The sequence below is a fragment of the Miscanthus floridulus genome, chromosome 10 (genome assembly GCF_019320115.1).
Source record: "Miscanthus floridulus cultivar M001 chromosome 10, ASM1932011v1, whole genome shotgun sequence".
NCBI lineage: Eukaryota > Viridiplantae > Streptophyta > Magnoliopsida > Poales > Poaceae > Miscanthus > Miscanthus floridulus.
Genome location: NC_089589.1, coordinates 40,677,534 through 40,698,484, shown reverse-complemented (window position 1 = coordinate 40,698,484; position 20,951 = coordinate 40,677,534). Strand labels below are relative to the sequence as shown.

The 20,951-nt window shown below is 42.1% G+C and overlaps 2 protein-coding genes across 2 annotated transcripts; both read left to right on the top strand.

The window, feature by feature from the left end:
• The first annotated feature begins 8,899 nt into the window (after positions 1–8,899).
• On the top strand, positions 8,900–13,431 carry LOC136488465 (uncharacterized). The gene is made up of 3 exons (XM_066485395.1): positions 8,900–9,651; positions 10,006–10,271; positions 13,187–13,431. Exons 1-3 carry the CDS (start codon positions 8,900–8,902, stop codon positions 13,429–13,431), a joined length of 1,263 nt encoding a protein of 420 aa, XP_066341492.1.
• Positions 13,432–18,537: 5,106 nt separating this feature from the next.
• On the top strand, positions 18,538–20,335 carry LOC136488464 (MEIOTIC F-BOX protein MOF-like). The gene is made up of 3 exons (XM_066485393.1): positions 18,538–18,991; positions 19,481–19,866; positions 20,165–20,335. The coding sequence occupies exons 1-3, from the start codon at positions 18,661–18,663 to the stop codon at positions 20,333–20,335; spliced, it is 888 nt and encodes a 295-aa protein (XP_066341490.1). The 5' UTR covers positions 18,538–18,660.
• The last annotated feature ends 616 nt before the right edge of the window (positions 20,336–20,951 follow it).

Here is a 20,951-nt window from a genome sequence, read left to right as displayed (position 1 = left end):
TCAAACTTGTAATGTAGGTTTAACTTGTGATTTAATTGATACATCACTATCTATACCTATCATTGTTGCTCCTACTAATCCGTCTTGTAGTACATCTACTTCCACCTCATCTAGTAGTGATGGTCTCACTTGTGATGCCTCACTAATGGTTGAGAATGAGAACCTCAAGAAGGAGGTCACTAAGCTCACTCACACCTTAGCTAAGGCTTATGGTGGTGAGGACCACTTGCTTATGTGCTTGGGTAGCCAAAGAGCTTCTCTCTACAAAGAGGGATTGGGCTATACCCCCAAGAAAGGCAAGGCGGCCTTTGCTCCTCACAAGACTAGTTTTGTGAAGAACAATGGTCAGTTTTGCATTAGTTGCAAGCAAGTGGGTCACAAAGAGCATGAATGCACCAACAAGAGCAAAAATGCTAATGTATCCTCCATTAAGCTTAATTCTTTCTATGTGCTTACTAAGGGTACAAATGGTGTGAAGGCTAAGTTCATTGGTAAACTATGGATGGGCTCAAAGAAGAAAGCTATTTGGGTACCAAAGAGCTTAGTGACTAACCTTCAAGGACCCAAGCAAGTTTGGGTACCTAAAAAGAATTGATCTTATTTTGTAGGTCAATTACAAAGTTGGAGGAAGGCATTGGGTTCTTGATAGTGGGTGCACTCAACACATGACCGGTGATGCAAGAATGTTCAACTCAATCAACACAAATGGTAATGATGGTTATGTTTGTATCACATTTGGTGACAATGGCATGAGCATATCCAATGTATTTGGTAAGATTGCAATATCCAATGACATGAGCATATCCAATGTATTGCTAGTAGAGAGCTTGAACTTCAATTTGCTATCCGTGGCTCAATTATGCGATCTTGGATTCAAATGTATATTTGGAGTAGACGATGTAGAGATCATAAGTGTAGATGGCTTTAATTTGATCTTCAAAGGATTTAGATATGAGAATCTATACTTGGTTGATTTTAATGCTAGTGAAGCTAGATTATCTACATGCTTGTTCACTAAGTCTAGCATGGGTTGGTTATGGCATAGAAGGCTTGGTCATGTTGGAATGAAACAATTGAATAGATTGGTTAAGCATGACTTAGTTAAAGGCTTGAAAGATGTTGTGTTTGAAAAGGATAAGCTTTGTAGCTCTTGTCAAGCCAACAAACAAGTTGGAAACACCCATCAGCCTATTCGCTTGCTCGTAAACGATCGTAAATTTCCAGCCAGCAACAGTGTTTTTCTCTCACACCAAACCAGCCAGCAGTAAATAATCCACGATCGTTTACGGCCTCCCGAACAGGCCACATCCTAAAAAAAGCATGATGAGCACTAGTAAAGCATTTGAGTTATTGCACATGGATTTGTTTGGGCCAACACAATACACTAGCATTGGTGGTAACAAATATGGCTTTGTGATAGTGGATGACTACACTAGATACACATGGGTATTCTTTCTAGTGGACAAAAGTGCAACATTCAAATCATTTGTCAAAGGCATTCACAATGAGTTTGAAACAACCATCTAGAGAGTTATAAGTGACAATGGTAGTGAGTTCAAGAACACTAGAATTGATGAGTTATGTGATGAATTTGGAATTAGACATCAATTCTCGGCCAAGTACACACCACAATCAAATGGCCTTGTTGAGAGAAAGAATAGAACACTCATTGATATGGCAAGGTCTATGCTTAGTGAGTACAATGTGAGTCAATCTTTTTGGGCCGAAGCTATCAACACGGCTTGCTATTGTAGCAACCGCCTCTATTGTCACAAATTGAAAGAGAAGACACCATATGAGCTCTTGAATGGTAGAAAGTCCAACATTGCATATTTTTGGGTCTTTGGTTGCAAATGCTATATCTTGAAGAAAGGCACTAGATTGGGCAAGTTTGACAAGAAATGTGATGAAGGATTCCTACTTGGTTATTCCACTACAAGCAAAGCATACAGAGTTTGGAATTTGGATAGTGGTACTCTTGAGGAAGTTCATGATGTTGAATTTGATGAAACCAAGGGTTCACAAGTAGAGAATGAGAACTTGGAAGATGTTAGAGGCATTCAACTTTCAAACGCCATGAAGAACATGGATATTGGTGAATTGAGGCCTAGGCAAGTGAATGATGATGAAGATGATCAAGTGCAAGTGCTCTCTAACTCAAATGTGTAAGATGATGCAACTGAAGCTAGTTCAAGTGGCTCTCATGACAATGAACAAGATCAAGTAGCTAGTACATCATCTTAACCCAATGATCAAGCAAGTGCAAGCAATCAAGTTCCAATACTCCAACCAACAAATATTGCAATTGATCATCCATTGGACACTATCATTGGTGATATTTCTAGAGGTGTGCAAACTAGATCAAGATTGGCTTCATTTTATGAGCATTTCTCATTTGTGTCATCCATTGAACCAAAGAAGATTGATGAAGCATTGAAGGATGTTGATTGGGTGAATGCTATGCATGAAGAATTGAATAACTTCACAAGAAATCAAGTATGAGAATTAGTAGAGAGACCAAAGGGACATAATGTGATTGAAACCAAATGGGTCTTTAGAAACAAGCAAGATCAAGATGGGATAGTTATAAGGAACAAAGCAAGATTGGTAGCACAAGGCTATACACAAGTTGAAGGTCTTGACTTTGGAGAAACATATGCCCCGGTTGCTAGATTGGAAGCAATTAGAATCTTGCTAGCCTATGCTTGTGCCCACAACATCAAGCTCTATCAAATGGATGTTAAGAGTGCATTTCTAAATGGCTACATCAATGAAGAAGTATATGTTGAGCAACCTCCCGGTTTTGAAGATGATAAGAAGCCCAACCATGTATACAAGTTGAAGAAGGCATTGTATGGATTAAAACAAGCACCTAGAGCATGGTATGAGAGATTGAGGGACTTCCTCCTCTCTAAAGGGTTCACAATGGGCAAGGTTGACACCACTCTTTTCATCAAGAAGATTAGAAAAGCCTTGTTTGTGTTGCAAATCTATGTTGATGATATCATATTTGGGTCAACCAATCAAGATTTTTGTGATGAGTTTGGAAAGATGATGGCTAATGAGTTTGAGATGTCCATGATTGGAGAGTTGAGTTACTTCATTGGTCTTCAAATAAAGCAATTGAAGAATGGTACATTTGTGAGCCAAGGCAAGTACATCAAGGACATGATCAAGAAGTTTGGAATGAGTGATAGTAAAGCCATTAGCACACCAATGGGAACCAATGGCAACTTGGATAGTGATGCAAGTGAAAATATGGTGGATCAAAAGTTGTATCGGTCTATGATTGGAAGCCTACTCTATGTGACCGCATCAAGACCAGATGTCATGTTTAGTGTATGCATGTGTGCAAGATTTCAAGCCTCACCAAGAGAAAGTCATTTGAAGGCTACAAAGAGAATATTGAGGTACTTGAAGCATACACCAAATGTTGGTTTGTGGTATCCCAAAGGAGCAAAGTTTGAGCTAGTTGGTTACTCTGACTCGGATTATGTGGGATGCAAGGTTGAAAGAAAGAGCACCTCGGGCACATGTCAATTGTTGGGAAGATCACTTGTTTTATGGTCATCAAAGAAGCAAAATAGTGTTGCATTATCAACCGCCGAAGCCGAATACATATCCGCCGGTAGTTGTTGTGCACAAATTCTTTGGATGAAGGCCACCTTGAATGACTTTGGAATCAAGTTCAAGAAAGTGCCATTGCTATGTGATAATGAGAGTGCAATCAAGTTAACCAACAATCCGGTTCAACATGCAAGAACAAAGCACATTGATGTCCGCCACCATTTCATAAGAGATCATCAACAAAAATGGGACATTTGCATTGAGAGTATAGGCACCGAAGATCAACTTGTTGATATATTCACCAAGCCATTGGATGAGAAAAGGTTTTTCAAGCTAAGGAATGAGTTGAACATATTGGATTTCTCAAATATGTGTTGATGCACCCCCCACTTATATGACATGCCTCTCCTTCGAGCTATTCAAGGTAAAAGTTGTTTGGCATGACATACATCCTTGCTAAGGACATGTTTAGTGCATCTAGTCACATTTTCAATTTTGTTAGGACCTTCAAGTGGTTCAATTTTATTAGGCTCATTCATGAAAATCAAATGAATTTGGTAATTGTATGGTACCACTATTGCTTCTATGCTTGACTTGATCTAGTGGTAGCATATGACATGTTTGTGGGCTTGTAAACCTAGTGTTTAATCTAGAAAATGAGCTCTAAGTGTTTAACTCAATATGGTACAAGATAACCCTTATTTGGAGGTGTGAAAAAGCTTGTCCTTGGATCAAACCGAGTTAAATGTCTTTGGCAAATATTCTAGTTTGAACGAAATTTGAGAACATGATCCTCACCCCATTGATTGACTTTGGTAATCTCGACCCTAGAAGTGTTATTATCTACATTTTAAACCTTTGTGGTCATTGATGACAAAGGGGGAGAAATTAGTATACAAAGATAATAAAAGGGGGAGAGATAATGAAAGGGGGAGAATTCAAAGATAGTGAAAGAAGATAATGAAAGGGGAAGAATTCAAAGATAGTGAAAGAAGGGAGAATTTCAAATAGGGGGAGAAAATATATAGGGGGAGAAAATATAGAGATATGACAAAGGGATCAATTAAATCTCAAACACACAAGTAGGGGGAGCAAGCTCATGATCTTGTATGATGCATTTGAATGTGCATTTCATATGCTTGCTTGCATGGCACACATTTTCTAATTTAAGTATCCATGCTTGTGTGATGTATGCTAGTTGTAAGATTGAATGATGAAATGAAAATCTAGCATGTATAGGTTAACTAGTGATTTTATTTCCAAATATTTACAAAGTTTTTACAAGTGGTATCTAGCTATCAAGTGTTCAAGTGGTATCTAGCTAACCATGATGCTAAGGATGGTATAATGGTGCACTCCAATTGGTATCACGCTTCAAAGGTCCATCTTTTATACCTTAGCATCATTTGGTAGACATTGACTCCTATATTTCCTATCTAATCATATGTGCAAGCTACAATCTAAACTCTTAGCACATATATAGGGGGGGCAATTGCTACTATATGGGGTTCATGAAACTTGTCCATGTCCTTTACACATGGTAAATATGCATGGGCAAGCAACATGGATTCAATTGAATTTTAATTCATATCTTTGTATAAGGGTTGTCATCAATTACCAAAAAGGGGGAGATTGAAAGCTCTAGTTTGGTTTTGGTGAATTGATGAAACCCTAAGTGCTAACCTAGTTTATCAAGTGATCATGAGATAGGTAGCACACTCCAAGTTGCGAAGCAAACAAAGATCATAGCATGATGAAGATGATGCCATGGTGATGATCAAGTGCTTGGACTTGGAAAGAAGAAAGAGAAAAACAAAAAGCTCAAGGCAAAGGTATAAACCATAGGAGCTATTTTGTTTTGGTGATCAAGACACTTAGAGAGTGTGATCATATTTGGGGTTGATATACTATTAAGAGGGGTGAAACTCATATCGAAATGCGGTTATCAAAGTGCCACTAGATGCTCTAACTCATTGCATATGCATTTAAGATCTAGTGGAGTGCTAACACCCTTGAAAATGTTTGTGAAAATATGCTAACACATGTGCACAAGGTGTTACACTTGGTGATTGGCACATTTGAGCAAGGGTGAAGAAGTTAGAAGTGAAAAGGAGTAAGTGTCGCTAGTTATACAGTGACCAGACACTAGGTCGCTCAGCGACCGGACGCTAGAGGCAGGGTCCGGTCGTGTTGTCGGGCAACGCGCAGAGGCTAGGGTCTCTCACCGGATGCTGGAAGAGTCTGGTCAAGCATGACCGAACACGTCCGATCGAAGAAAGTTGCTTCTAGAACCTTACTGGAAACGATCGGACGCTGGTGGCTCAATGTCCGGTCAGTTGATAGCGCAGCGTCCGATCAACTCAAGTGACCGTTGAGATCAGGACACGTGGTTGTCATTGGGCAACCAGACGCTGAGGTCTAGCGTCTGGTCAACTTGACCGGAGCGTCTGGTCAGCCCGCGTTATGCCTAGTGAAGGGGTATAACGGCTCTATTTCGTGGGGGCTTCTATTTAAGCCCCATGGACGGCTGTAGCTCACAACTTTGGCTATTTTCATTGATATAGCAACCTTGTGAGCTTAGCCAAAGCCCTTCCACTCATCTCCATCATTGATTCATCGTCATAGTGAGATTGGGAGTGAATCCAAGTGCATTGCTTGAGTGATTGCATCTAGAGGCACTTGGTGTTCGTGTATCACTGTGGATTTCGCTTGTTACTCTTGGTGGTTGCCGCCACCTAGACAGCTTGGAGCAGCAAGGATCATCGAGCGGAGAGTGGTGATTGTCTCTGGCTCTAATCGTGGTGATTGTGAGGGGTTCTTGACCTTTCCCCGGCGGAGAGCCAAAAGGTACTCTAGTGGATTGCTCGTAGCTTGTGTGATCCTCATCTTTTATTGGTTGTGCGGCACCCTATTGAGGGTTTGGCGTGTGATGCCAATTAGTGCGTGAACCTCCAAGTGAGTGAATCGCCACAACGAGGACTAGCTTGCCGGCAAGCAAGTGAACCTCGGTAAAAAATCATTGTGTTCATCATTGATTCCGAGGTGATTGGTCTTCATTGATATTCATTCTTGTGATTGATTGGCTTACTCCTCTACACGGCGGTATAACTATCTTGATCACTCTCTTTACATTACCTCAAACTAGTTGTCAAGCTCCTTCGTGTAGCTAGTTGTGAGAGCTTGTTAGTTTGGTTAGTGTGGCTCTTTGGTTAGCCTTTTAGAGCACACTAACTTAGTGTAGTGTCATAGATATTGTCTGGTTAGTTACTATCTAAACTAGAATTGTGGTAGGTGGCTTGCATTTTGAGTAGGCTAGCGCAACACTTGCTTCGCCTCATTTTTGTCTAACCGTTTTGTTAAGTGTTGTTATAGAAATTTTTATTAGGCTATTCACCCCCCCTCTAGCCATTAGGACCTTTCACGAGTGCCACTAGGTTACATGATTCATGCATATGTATTTAGGGACCAAGTGTGCTTACAATTAACCCTTAAAATGCTTTGAAAAATGCTAACACACGAGCACATGAGTTGTACACTTTGTGGTTAGCAACTTGGAAGCAAGGGTAAAGCGGTTAAGGAAATAGAAAAAGAAATGGAGGTGAAACCCTAGGACCGGACCCTGGCTCAACCAGGACCAGACCCTGTCAGCCAGAGTTCGGTCAGTGTTAAGGGCACGGCTGAGAAGGCTAGGTGATGACTGGACCTAGGCACGCGGGATGACCGGACCCGGCGTCCAGAGTCCAGTTGTGCCGCTCTATGTCGCAGAGGTGATGTGGCAAGAACCGGACCCTGAGGCTGAGTCCGATCATGTATGACCAGACCTAGTCCGAAGGCTGTGGGACCTCTCGGTGTGAATTTGATCGTGACCAGACCCTGCTGACTTTGAGCAACCGGACCCGACCTCGCTAAGTCCGGTCATGTTAACTTGGTGGTGCGTGCGATGAACAGTAAGAAGACTGGACCCAAGCTTAGTCCAGCCATGATGATCAGACTGAGTCCGGTTGTATTTTCACGCTTGGGGAGCTTACTAGAGTAGACCGGACCCAGGGCATGCGTAGCGACCGGACCCAGAGGGTTAGAGTCCGATCTGGCTCTGTTGACTTGCGTTGACCGTTATAGCCATTGAGATCCGATGCTCAGTTTTTAAAGGGAGGACATGTGGACGGTCAGCAGGGACCGGACTTAGGTGACTGGACTCTGCTCAGGGTCCAGTCGGTGAGTCTGGTCAGCTCTGCTCAGAGCAACGGCTCTATTTGTTTGAGGAGGTCTATAAATAGTTCTTAGCTGGCTTGGGGCTCTCTATTGGCACTTTGACATATGTGACATCCTTGTGAGCCTCATCAAACACCTCCCACTCATCTCCATCATTGATTCATCATCATAGTGAGATTGTGAGTGATTTCTAGTGCATTTGCTTGAGTGATTGCATCTAGTGGCACTTTGGGATCGTTGTGGCTACGGATTTCCTATTACTCCTATTGTTTGCCGACACCTAGATAGCTTGGAGCAGCGGAGGCGCATTGGCATGAGTTGGTGATTGTTCATGGCCATCTCCTGTTGATTGAGGGGTCTTGTACCTTCCCTGGCGAAGAGCCAAAAGGTAACTCTAGTAAATTGCTCGTGTCATTGAGTTACCTCACTTGTGGGTAGGTTCTTGCAGCACCGTTGTGGTGGGCTAGGTGTGTGATACCTATTAGCCGCCGAACCACCAAGTGTTGGTCGACACAACAGGGACTAGTGTGCCGGCAAGCACGTGAACCTCGGGAGAAAAATTGTGTGTCACTTGTCTCTGGGATTTCTCCCGGTGATTGAGTTGGTATTCATTGATTGGTTCATCGCTCTTGCCACGACGGTATAACCAATTCACTCCTCTCTTGTATTTACATTTATGACTTTCTTGCCTAGTCAAGCTCTTTAGTGTAGCTAATCTTGAGAGCTTGTTAGTTTGGTTAGTGAGGTTCTTTAGTTAGTCTTTGAGACCTCACTAGGTTAGAAAGTAGTGACTTAGCCCTTGTGTGAACCTAGAGATCATAGCAACTAGAAATGTTGGTTTAGGTGGCTTGCAACCTTTGTAGAGCTAGAGCAAAATTGCATTTCGCCAGTTAGGTTACTAACCACTCGCTCTAGTGTTTTTTAGAGAATTTTTATAGGCTATCCACCCCCTCTAGCTATTTAGGACCTTTCAAGTGGTATCGGAGTCGTGGTCACCGTTTAATCAAGGCTTAACAACCTTCAGTGTCAAAAGATAGCTCATGTTGTGTTCAACCATGTGGGGGGCGAACCACAGTTCTTTGATGGCACATGCTATTATTATTGGAAGAGAAAAATGAAAATGTATCTTGGTTCATTCAATGAAAGAGTGTGGGATGTGACGGAGGGTGACTATGTGACTCTTGATCCCACCAACCTCACTAATGAAGATCACGCCAACAAGCAATGCAACACTTTGGCTCTCAACACTATCTACAATGCAATTGATTCAAAGGTGTTTGAGCAATTCAAAGATCTTGAGAGAGCTAGTGAAGTGTGGAAGAGATTGGAGGAGACCTATGAGGGCACACCGGCATTCAAGAGTGCCAAGTTGCACATTCTCAATAACAAATTGATAAGCTTCAAGATGAAAGATGAAGAGAGCATTCCGGAGATGTTCCATAGATTGCAAGTGATTATCAATGATCTCATGGCATTAGGTGAGAAAGTACAATATGATGATGTGTCCCACCGGTTCTTGATGTGTTTACCTCCAAGGTTTGAGACATTGAGATTGATCATCATAAGAGAAGGATTGAAGGACATAACCCCCAACCAAGTACTAGGTGATGTCATGACTCAAGAGACATACTATGTGGAAAGGGAGGGGAATGACAAGGTTCAGAAGAAAGATGAATACAAGAAGAAGAAGAGTGTAGCATTCAAGGCTAGCACCTCATCTAAGAGCAAGGGCAAACCAAAGAAAGAAGAATCTAGTTGTGATGAAGATGCTAGTGACATTGATGGTGATGCCATGGCTCTATTTGTGCGCAAGCTTGCTAAGTTCATGAAGAAGGGGTATGGTGCAAGAAAGAGAAGAGATCACAACAAAGAGTATGTGAGGAGATGCCACAAATACAAGAGCAAGGATCATGTTGTAGCGGAATGTCCCTACAATAGTGGCAATGATGAGGATGAGAAGAAGAAGAAGGAGAAGAAGAAAAAGAAGAAAAAGAAGGAGAAGAAGATGACCTTCCAAAAGAAGAAGAAAGGTGGTAGCTATGTGGTGACATGGGATAGTGATGCAGCATCAGAGGATGGTGACTCTAGTGATGATGACAAGAAGTCCAAGAAGAAGGCACTTGCAAGCATTGCTATCAACAACAAGCCTTCTCTCTTCGACACTTCATCAACATGCCTCATGGCAAAGCCCACTAAGGTAAAATATGATGAAAGTGATGATTGTAGGAGTGATGATGAGGAGGAGGAGGTCTCCAAGGAGGCTCTCATGGACATGTTGGAGAATGCCCATACATGTCTTGAGATGAAGAGAAAGGAGTGCAAAGAATTACATAAGAGAGTCAAATCTCTTGAGCAATCCTTTGATGAGCTCAATGCCACTCATAAGAGGCTAATGGAAGCCCATGAGAAGCTTGGCAAAGCTCACTCTAAGCTTGAAAAAGCTCACTCCTCTCTCCTCGAGGAAGCCAAGAAGGAGGAGGTCATTGTATCATGTGACGTAGGCTTGACTTGTGATATTCTTGATGAATCTTTTTACAAGCATATTGTTGTTGCTCCTACTAACCCTTCTTGTAGCACTTCCACTTCAACTTTACCTTTGAGTGATGGTTTCACTTGTGATGCCTCATGAATGATGGAAAATGAAACCCTCAAGAAGGACGTAAATGAGCTCACTCGTGCCTTAGGCAATGCCTATGGTGGAGATGCCCGCGTGCTAAAGTGCTTGGGTAGCCAAAGATGTTCTCTCAACAAAGAGGGATTAGGCTATACCCTTAAGAAAGGCAAGGCGACCTTTGTCACTCCCAAAGTTAGCTTTGTGAAGGGCAATGGTCGATTTTGCAATAGATGCAAGCAAGTTAGGCATATAGAGCAATATCGCAAGAACAAGAACAAGCAAACTAATATATCCTCAATTAAGTTTGATTCTTGTTATTTGCTTACCAAGGGTGCCAATGGTGTGAAGGCTAAGTTCATTGGTGCACCAATTGTGGGCTTAAAGAAGAAAGCCATTTGGGTACTAAAGAGCTTAGTGACTAATCTTCAAGGACCCAAGCAAGTTTGGGTACCTAAAAAGAATTGATCTTCTTTTGTAGGTCAATTATATATAAAGCCAGAGGAAGGCATTGGGTGCTTGATAGTGGGTGCACACAACACATAACTGGTGATTCTAGAATGTTCAATTCAATCAACACAAGTGATAGCAATGGGGTTGATAGCATAACATTTGGTGATAATAGCAAAGGCAAGGTCAAAGGGCTTAGTAAGATTGAAATATCCAATGACTTGAGCATTTCCAATGTGCTACTAGTAGAGAGCTTGAACTTCAACCTATTATCAGTAGCATAATTGTGTGATCTTAGTTTCAAGTGCATATTTTGTGTGGATGATGTAGAGATCATAAGTGTAGATGGCTCTAACTTGATATTCAAAGGCTTTAGATATGAGAATCTATACTTGGTTAATTTCAATGCTAGTGAAACCCAATGAACAACATGTTTGCTCACTAAATCTAGCATGGGTTGGTTATAGCATAGAAGGCTTGGTCACGTTGGAATGAAACAATTGAATAAATTGATTAAGCATGATCTAGTAAGAGGCTTGAAAGATGTTAATTTGAGAAGGATAAGCTATGTAGTGCATGTCAGCCGGAAAATAAGTTGGTAACACATATCCTAAGAAGAGGATGATGAGCACATCTAAGGCATTTGAGTTGTTGCACATGGACTTGTTTGGACCAACCACATATAGTAGCATTGGTGAAAACAAATATGGATTTGTGATAGTGGGTGATCTTACTAGATACACATGGGTGTTCTTTCTTGATAAGAGTGATGTGTTTGTAACCTTCAAATCATTTGTCAAGAGAATACACAATGAATTTGAAACAACCATCAAGAAAGTGAGAAGTGACAATGGTAGTGAATTCAAGAATACTAGAATTGATGAGTTGTGTGATGAGTTTGGAATTAGACATCAATTCTCAGCTAAGTACACTCCACAATTAAATGGCCTTGTTGAGAGAAAGAATAAAACTTTGATTGACATGGCAAGATCAATGTTGAGTGAGTACAATGTGAGTCATTCATTTTGGGCCGAAGCAATCAACATGGCTTACAATTATAGCAATCGACTCTATTGTCACCCAATGATGGAAAAGACATCATATGAGCTCTTGAATGGTAGAAAGCCCAACGTTGCATATTTTTGGGTTTTTGGTTGCAAATGCTACATATTGAAGAAATGGACTAGATTGAGCAAGTTTGAGAAGAAGTGTGATAAAGGCTTCTTGCTTAGATACTCCACTACTAGTAAGGCGTATAGAATTTGGAATTTGGCTAGTGGTACTCTTGAAGAGGTTCATGATGTGGAATTTGACGAACCAATGGTTCACAAGAGGAAGATGAGAATCTAGATGATGTGATAGGCACTCAATTGGTCAATACAATAAAGAACATAGATGTTGGTGATATAAGTCTAAGAGAAGTGATTGAAGTTGATGATGACAAAGATCAAGTGCTCTCTAACTCAAATGTGTAAGCTAGTGGTTCTCATGATCTAGATCAAGCTAGTGCAAGTGAGGGTCAAGTGAAAGATCAACAACAAGTGGCTAGTACATCATCTCAACCAAATCATCAACAAAGTGCAAGCAATCAAGTTTAAGTGCTCCAACCAACAAATATTGCAAGAGATCATCCCTTAGACTTTATAATTGGTGATATCTCAAGAGATGTGCAAACTAGATCAAGATTGGTATTATTTTGTGAACATTTCTCATTTGTGTCATCCATTGAACCAAAGAAGATAGATGAAGCTTTGAATGATGTTGATTGGGTCAATGCTATGCATGAAGAGCTAAACAACTTCACAAGAAATCAGGTATGGGAGTTAGTTGAGAAGCCTAAGGATCATAATGTGATTGAAACCAAATGGGTCTTTCGAAACAAGCAAGATCAACATAGGATAGTAGTAAGGAACAAAGCAAGATTGGTAGCACAAGGCTATACACAAGTTGAAGGTCTTGATTTTGGAGAAACATATGCCCTAGTTGCAAGATTGGAAGCAATTAAGATCTTGTTAGCCTATGCTTGTGCCCACAACATCAAGTTGTACCAAATGGATGTGAAGAGTGCATTTCTCAATGGGTACATCAATGAGCTTGTGTATGTTGAGCAACCTCCTGGTTTCAAAGACGAGAAGAAACCCAACCATGTCTACAAGTTGAGAAAGGCTTTGTATGGATTGAAGCAAGCACCTAGAGCATGGTATGAGAGATTGAGGGATTTTCTACTCTCTAAGGGATTCAAAATGGGCAAGGTTGACACCACTCTCTTCACCAAGAAGATAGGCAACGACTTGTTTATGTTGCAAATCTATGGTGATGACATTATCTTTGGATCAACCAATCAAGATTTTTGTGAGGAGTTTGCAAAGATGATGGCAAATGAGTTTGAGATGTCCATGATTGGAGAGTTGAGTTACTTACTTGGTCCTCAAATCAAGCAAATGAAGAATGGCACAATTGTAAGTCAAGGCAAGTACATCAAAGACATGCTCAAGAAGTTTGGAATGGATGATGCAAAGGCTATTAGTACACCAATGGGGACAAATGGAAACTTGGATAGTGATGCTAATGGCAATCAAGGTTTAAAATAGCGGGCTATTGCAAATAGCGGCATTTTTTCAGAAGCTATAAAGCTATAGCGCAGTTATAGCGGAGCTATGACAGATAGCGGTTTTTAAGAAAACCATAAAAATCAAGTAATTATTTCATAAAAACACAAGAATCGTGAAAATTACTGAACACAAATATGTTTTTAAGGCTTTAGGAGTCTAGGGAATATTATTTAATATGGCATTATAGCACAATTTGTGAGACTCAAGTGTTCAATTTTCTAAAAGATCAACTTAACACCAAAAGATAAATATATAATAAGTATATTGTCACTCTAAAAGCTAAAGTTGAAAATGCAGCGCTATTTTAAAGTCACAGCTAATCAATTTAGGCGACGTTAAAGCATAATATAGTGGTTATAAATGGCATAGCGGAAAAATAGAAATAGCATAGCGGGAGCTCTCTCTAGAGGCTATAGCGGCGCTATAGCGTTGCTAGAGCCCGCTATTGAAATCCATGGTGGCAATATGGTGGATCAAAAGATGTATCATTTTATGATTGGAAGCCTACTCTATGTGACCGCATCAAGGTCGGATGTGATGTTTAGTGTATGCATGTGTGCTAGATTTCAAGCCTCACCAAGAGAAAGTCATTTGAAGGCAACAAAGAGAATATTGAGGTACTTGAAGCATACACAAAATGTTGGATTGTGGTATCCCAAAGGAGCTAGATTTGAGTTGATTTGATATTCGGACTCTGATTATGCGGGATGCAAAATTGAGAGAAAGAGCACATCGGGCACATGCCAATTGTTGGGAAGATCACTTGTGTCTTGGTCATCAAAGAAGCAAAATAGTGTAACACTTTCAACCACCGAAGCGGAGTACATTTTGACCAGTAGTTGTTGGGCTCAATTACTTTGGATGAAGGCTACTTTGAATGATTTTGGAATCAAGTTGAAACAAGTGCCATTGCTATGTGATAATGAGAGTGCCGTGAAGCTCACCAACAACCTGGTTCAACATTCAAGAACAAAGCACATTGATATCCGCCATCACTTCATAAGAGATCATCAATAAAAAGGGGACATTTGCATTGAGAGTGTGGGCACCGATGATTAACTTGCCGATATATTCACCAAGCCACTTGATGAGAAGAGGTTTTGCAAGCTAAGGAATGAATTGAACATTATTGACTTCTGTAATATGTGTTGATGCACCCCATTATATGACATGCCTCTCCTTCGAGCAAAGCAAGGTAAAATTGGTTGACATGTCATTCATTCTTTGCTAAGGACTTGTTTAGTGCATCTACTCATTCCTATCATGTCTTAGACTCATTCATGAAAATCAAATGAATTTGATGCTTATATGGTACCACTATTGCTTATATGCTTGAAATGGTCTAGTGGCAGCATATGACATGTTTGTGGCCTTGTGAACCTAGTGTTTAATCTAGAAAATAAGCTATAAGTGTTTAACTCAACATTGTCAAGATAACCCTTGAAATGAGGTGTGAAGAAGCTTGCCATTAGATCAAACGGAGTTAAATATCTTCTGCAAGTGATCTAGATTGAACCAAATTTAGGAAAATAATCTTCACTTAACATGGTTTCACCCCAACCTATCTAAAATTTGAGCTCACCTTTTGTGCTAATTGTTGACAAAGGGTGAGAAGTAATTCACAAAGATAGATAGGATTGACAAAGGGGGAAGTTTGATAATCTAAAGGGATCAATTAAAATTGAAGCATGCAAGTAGGAGGAACAAGCTCATAAACTTGTATGTTGCATTTGAGTGTGCATTACATATGTTTGCTTGCATGGCACAAGTTTTTAAATTCCATATCTTTGCTTGTGTGGTGTATGCTAGATTATAGAAAATGATTGATGTAATGAAAACTAGCATGCTTAGGATAGCTAGACGCTTAAATTGGTTTTATAAGTAGTACTAGAGCCTTGTTTCTAATGTTGATCTCATGAGGTATCTAGTGGTTTTAGTTTTCAAGTGGTATCTAGCAAAACATGGTGATAAGGATGGTGTTCAAATGGAAACTCCGATTGGTATCATGCTTCAAAGGTCCATTCTTTACACCTTAGCATCATTTGGTAGTTATTACTCTCCCAAACTTCCTATCCATGCATATGTTCAAGCTTTCAATCCAAACTCTTAGCACATATGTAGGGGGAGCTAATGCTACCAATTTGGATTTATGAAACTTGTCCATATCCTTTACACATGGTAAAATGCTTGGGCAAGCAACATGAATCCAAAAGGATTAAATTGAATATCTTTATAAAAGGTTGTCACCAATTACCAAAAAGGGGGAGAATGAAAGCCCTAGTTTGGCTTTAGATAATTGATGAAACCTATGTGTAGTAACCTTGCTATCTATGTGATGTGTGAGATAGGTTGGTACACCCAAGGAGTGGAGCATGATGGCACTCAAATGACGGTGACAATCACATGAAATGATGAGATGACCACATGTGATGATGATCAAATGCTCCAACTTAGAAAAGAAGAAAGAGAAAAATAAAAAACCAAGGGTTGATCAAGGCAAATGTATCAAATATGTTTTTGTTTTGGCACTCAAGACACCATAGAGGGTGTGAGTGTGTTTAGGATCAATAGCCATACTATAAAGAGGGGAAATATTTGGCTAAGCGGTTATCGAGACCTAGTCTGCTTACAATTAACCCTTGAAAAATGCTTTGAAAAATGCTAACACATGGGCACATGAGTTGTACACTTTGTGGTTAGCAACTTGGAAGCAAGGGTGGAGCGGTTGAGGAGATAGAAAAAGAAAAGGAGGTGAAAGCCTAGGATCGGACCCTGTCAGCCAAAGTCTGGTCAGTGTTAAGGGCGCGGCTGAGAAGGCCAGGTGATGACCGGACCCAGGCACGTGAGAGGACCGGACCCGGCGCCCAGAGTCTGGTTGTGCAGCTCTATCGTAGAGGTGATGTGGCAAGAATCGGACCCTGAGGCTGAGTCCGGTCATGTATGACCAGCCCTGGTCCGAAGGCTCTAGGACCTCTCGGTGTGAATTTGATCACGACCGGACCCTGCTGACTTCAAGTGACTGGACCCAACCTCGCTCAGTCCGGTCATATTAACTTGGTGGCGCGCGCTGTGAACAGTAAGAAGATCAGACCCAGGCTGAGTCCGGTCATGACGATCGGACTAAGTTTGGTTGTATTTTCGTGCTCGGGGAGCTTACTGGAGTCGACTAGACCCAGGGCACGCGTAGTGACCAGACCCAGAGGGTTAGAGTCCGGTCCGGCTTTGTTGACTTGCACTAACTGTTATAGCCATTGAGATCCGACGCTCAGTTTTTAAAGGGAGGACATGTGGACGGCCAGGAGGGACCAGACCTAGGCGACCGGACTCTGCTCAGGGTTCGGTCGGTGAGTCCGGTCGGCTCTGCGCAGTGCAACGACTCTATTTGTTTAAGGGGGTCTATAAATAGTTCTTGGTCGGCTTGGGTCTCTCTCTTGGCACTTTGACATACTTGACATCCTTGTGAGCCTAATCAAACACCTCCCACTTATCTTCATCATTGATTCATCATCATAGTGAGATTATGAGTGATTTCTAGTGCATTTGCTTGAGTGATTGCATCTAGTGGCACTTGGGGATCGTTGTGGCTGCGGATTTTTTGTTACTCTTGGTGTTTGTCGACACCTAGACGGCTTGGAGTAGCGAAGTAGCATTGACACGAGTTGGTGATTGTTCGTGGCCATCTCCTGTTGATTGTGAGGGGTCTTGTACCTTCCCCGGCGAAGAGCCGAAAGGTAACTCTAGTAAATTGCTCGTGTCATTGAGTTACCTCACTTGTGGGTAGGTTCTTGCGGCGCTCTTGTGGTGGGCTAGGTGTGTGATACATATTAGCCGCCGAACCACCAAGTGTTGGTCGATACAACGAGGACTAGCGTGTCTGCAAGCACGTGAACCTCGGAAGAAAAATTATGTGTCACTTGTCTCTTGGATTTCTCCCGGTGATTGATTTGGTATTCATTGATTGGTTCATCTCTCTTGCCACGGCGGTATAACCAATTCATTCCTCTCTTGTATTTACATTTATCACTTTCTTGCCTAGTCAAGCTCTTTAGTGTAGCTAATCTTAAGAGCTTGTTAGTTTGATTAATGAGGCTCTTTAGTTAGTCTTTGAGAGCTCAATAGCTTAGAAAGTAGTGACTTAACCCTTATGTGAACCTAGAGATCATAGCAACTAGAATTGTTGGTTTAGGTGGCTTGCAACCCTTGTAGAGCTAGAGCAAAATTATATTTCACCATTTAGGTTACTAACCACTCGTTTTAGTGTTTTCGTAGAGAATTTTTCTAGGCTATTCACCCCCTCTAGCCATTTAGGACGTTTTAGCATGCTCCTTGTCACACGTACGTCCTGACCATGCTTCAATCATGATTTTATACTGTCCAAATGATTAGTATTGACTAAATATAATAGATAATAAGGGCTTCTACTTGCAAATAAGCATGAAAATTAGTCCATAAAGATTTAAACAATTTGCACCACAAGATAGAGCATGATTTTAGAAAAAAAATATAGAAAACTAGTTTCATAATTTTCTGAGGTAAAACAAAGTTTCTATGAAATTTATAAGATTAAACTAGATTTTAGGATTTTTAATTACATTATTTTTTCTTGTAAACAATTCCAATATTTTTTTGAATTTTTTTTTACAAATTTTTTTATATATTTTTAAAATATTTCTAATCTGATTTACCTCCACAGAGTTTCAACTTCGTCTGATTTACCCCCACGTTATTAATACCACCGTCAGAACCATCCGAGATGGAAAAACAAACGGGTTCCAAAGTTGAAGGAGGTTAAAAACTGGTTTTGTAGTTTAGGATGAAGAATCGGATGACCATGATAGTTGGGGAGGTAACTTAGACTTTTGAGGAAAGCAATGGTAGAAAAGGGCTTTTCTAGTGGTCCGCCGAAACTGACGTAGAAAAAAGAGGCCTACAAGATTTTGGCCCAGCTGGCTATGAAGGGAGAAAAGAGATGGAATCTAGATTTTGGGCCCTCTAGTGTCTAGGGAAGATGAAGCCCAAGAACCAGTGTGCTTCACTTGCCCTTCCTCGCGGAGAAAGACGCTGCCGCCGCCACCTCCCTCCGTTCCGCTCGCCGCAGCGCCGCATCGCTTTCTTCTCCCCCGTCGTCCCCCCATTTCCAGATCCCTCTCGTATCCAGCAGGTGCAGGCCATATCTCCCTGCAGCGCCCACCACACCCTGTCGGCGGAATGCCTGGCGACATGAGAGCCAAGAAAGTGGCGGCGGCGCCTGACCTGGAGCCGCTGGATCAGGACCGGATCAGCGCGTTGCCGGACGCTATCCTCCAGTACGTGCTCGGTTTCCTGCCGGCGGACGAGGCGGTGAAGACGTGTGTGCACGCGCGGCACTGGCGCCACCAATGGAGGTCCGTGCGTCGCCTACGCATCAACTACGACATGCCAAGGATCACCGAAGTCGTTGCCAAGTTCGTGAACTGCCTACTGCTCCTTAGAGCGCCAGGCATGGCTTTAGATGAGTTCGAGGTGTCAAACGATTTCTTGGGCCTATGTGTTTGGATCCGTGAGGCTAAAATTTAGGTGGTGTCACATGAGGACGTTGCATAGGGTGTTCAGATATTAATAAAAAAATAAATTACAGAATCCGTCAGTACTTCACGAGACAAATTTATTAAGCTTAATTAATCTGTCATTAGCATATGTGTACTGTAGCATTACATTGTCAAATTATGGACTAATTAGGCTTAAAAGATTCGTCTCGTAAGTTAGTTGTAAGCTGTGCAATTAGTTTCGTAATTAGTTTATATTTAATACTCATGTGTCCAAACATCCGATGGGACATGAACTAAAGTTTAGGAGGAGAAACCAAATCCGAAAATCCAGGAAGAGATCCCTATTTGGATCCGACATGCCTTGATGTGCAAAGTACGGGCATTGATCATCTATCTGCCGATCAGGCTAGACCGTCCTCTGATCTCCCAGCACCTGAGAAGACTGGAGACAACCGGTGTTGATTTTCGCGCCGATTGCCTTGATTTTGTGGCCTGTCCAGCATTGGAGGTTGTCGACGTAGCAGCCGGCCGTCTGTCCTGTTTAAGGATTCTGTCCCAGTCCGTAAAGGATCTGCGAATCATAAACAGCCGTTTTGTCAATGATATCCGGGCGTGTATTTCTATGCCTAGTCTCATTTCTCTGCAGCTCAAAAATTTCCGTGGCAAAGCACCTCTGCTTGAATTCATGCCATCACTGCAAACTGCATTTGTCAAGCCTGCCAACAGGGAAAAAAGGGATGCTTGTATGAAGAAACGTGATTCTAGGCATGATTATTGTGGATCTTGTGCAAATTGTTGTGGCGCGGACGACCACAGAGAACGTTGTGTACTTCTTGGGGGTCTGTCAAATGCAGTGTATTTGGAATTGATAGCCTACTATGGAACGGTATGCACACGTCCATCTTCTTAGTTCTAATTGTTCAGTTTGTTGCTTGCCACACTTTTTTTCAGGTTCAGCATCCCACAAATATATTGGCCATTTAGCACGTCATTCACTGTCACTGCCACATTTGAGTTTATTGTCCTTTTAGTGTTTTTCTGACATTCCACAAATCATATACCCACGTTTGACATAACTTTAAGGGCAATCTTTGATTTTCATAATGCATGTTACAGTTGCTTACATCACCTACATGGCTATATCCATAATCATTTTCTTAACACTTTTTTTGCACGTTGCTCAGTTCATTTTCAAAAGGGATCTGAGATGGTGCCCAACATTTTCTAAGTTAAAGACATTGTTGCTGAATGAATGGTGTGTAGCTATTGACCTCAGTGCACTTGTTTGCATTCTCGAACATTCACCTGTTCTTGAGAAGCTCATTCTTCAAATTTCCCAGGTATTTTTTGTTTGAGTTAAATGCACTGAAAGTCCATTAACTTTTGAGGAAGTTTCGGTTAGGTCCATCAATTTCCAAAGTGGTTTTTTGGGTCCATCGACTTCCAAAGTGGTTCACTTAGATCCATACTTCTTCACGTGGACTTCCCATGCTGATGTGGCATGATGACTAGGCTTCTATGTCCCACTCCCACGGAAATATTGCTGCTGCCGGTTGAAGTCCACGCGGGCGCCGACGATGAGGATCATGCGGGGAGGCGTGGCTGCTGGAGGCCATGGACCCGTGGCTGGGCGGGGAGTTCGACGAGGACGAGGCGCGGCGCGCGCTGCTGGTGGGGCTGGCGTGCTCTAGCCTGGAACCCGCGCTGCGGCCCGGGATGCGCGGCGTGGTGCAGGTGCTGGCGCGCGGCGTGGGCGAGATCCTGGCGGCGTGGCGCAGGTGCTGGGGCGCGGCGTGGGCGAGATCACGGGCGAGGTCCCTCGCTCACTGGCGTCGATCACCTCGCTCAGGCTGCTCAACCTGTTCCTGAACCGGCTCCACGGCCACGTACGCTGGCGCCACCAGCATGCAGCGGCTGCGGCTCAGCCGCGCTCAGGCGCTCAGCCAGAGCTCGCCGACGCTATGCGGCGAG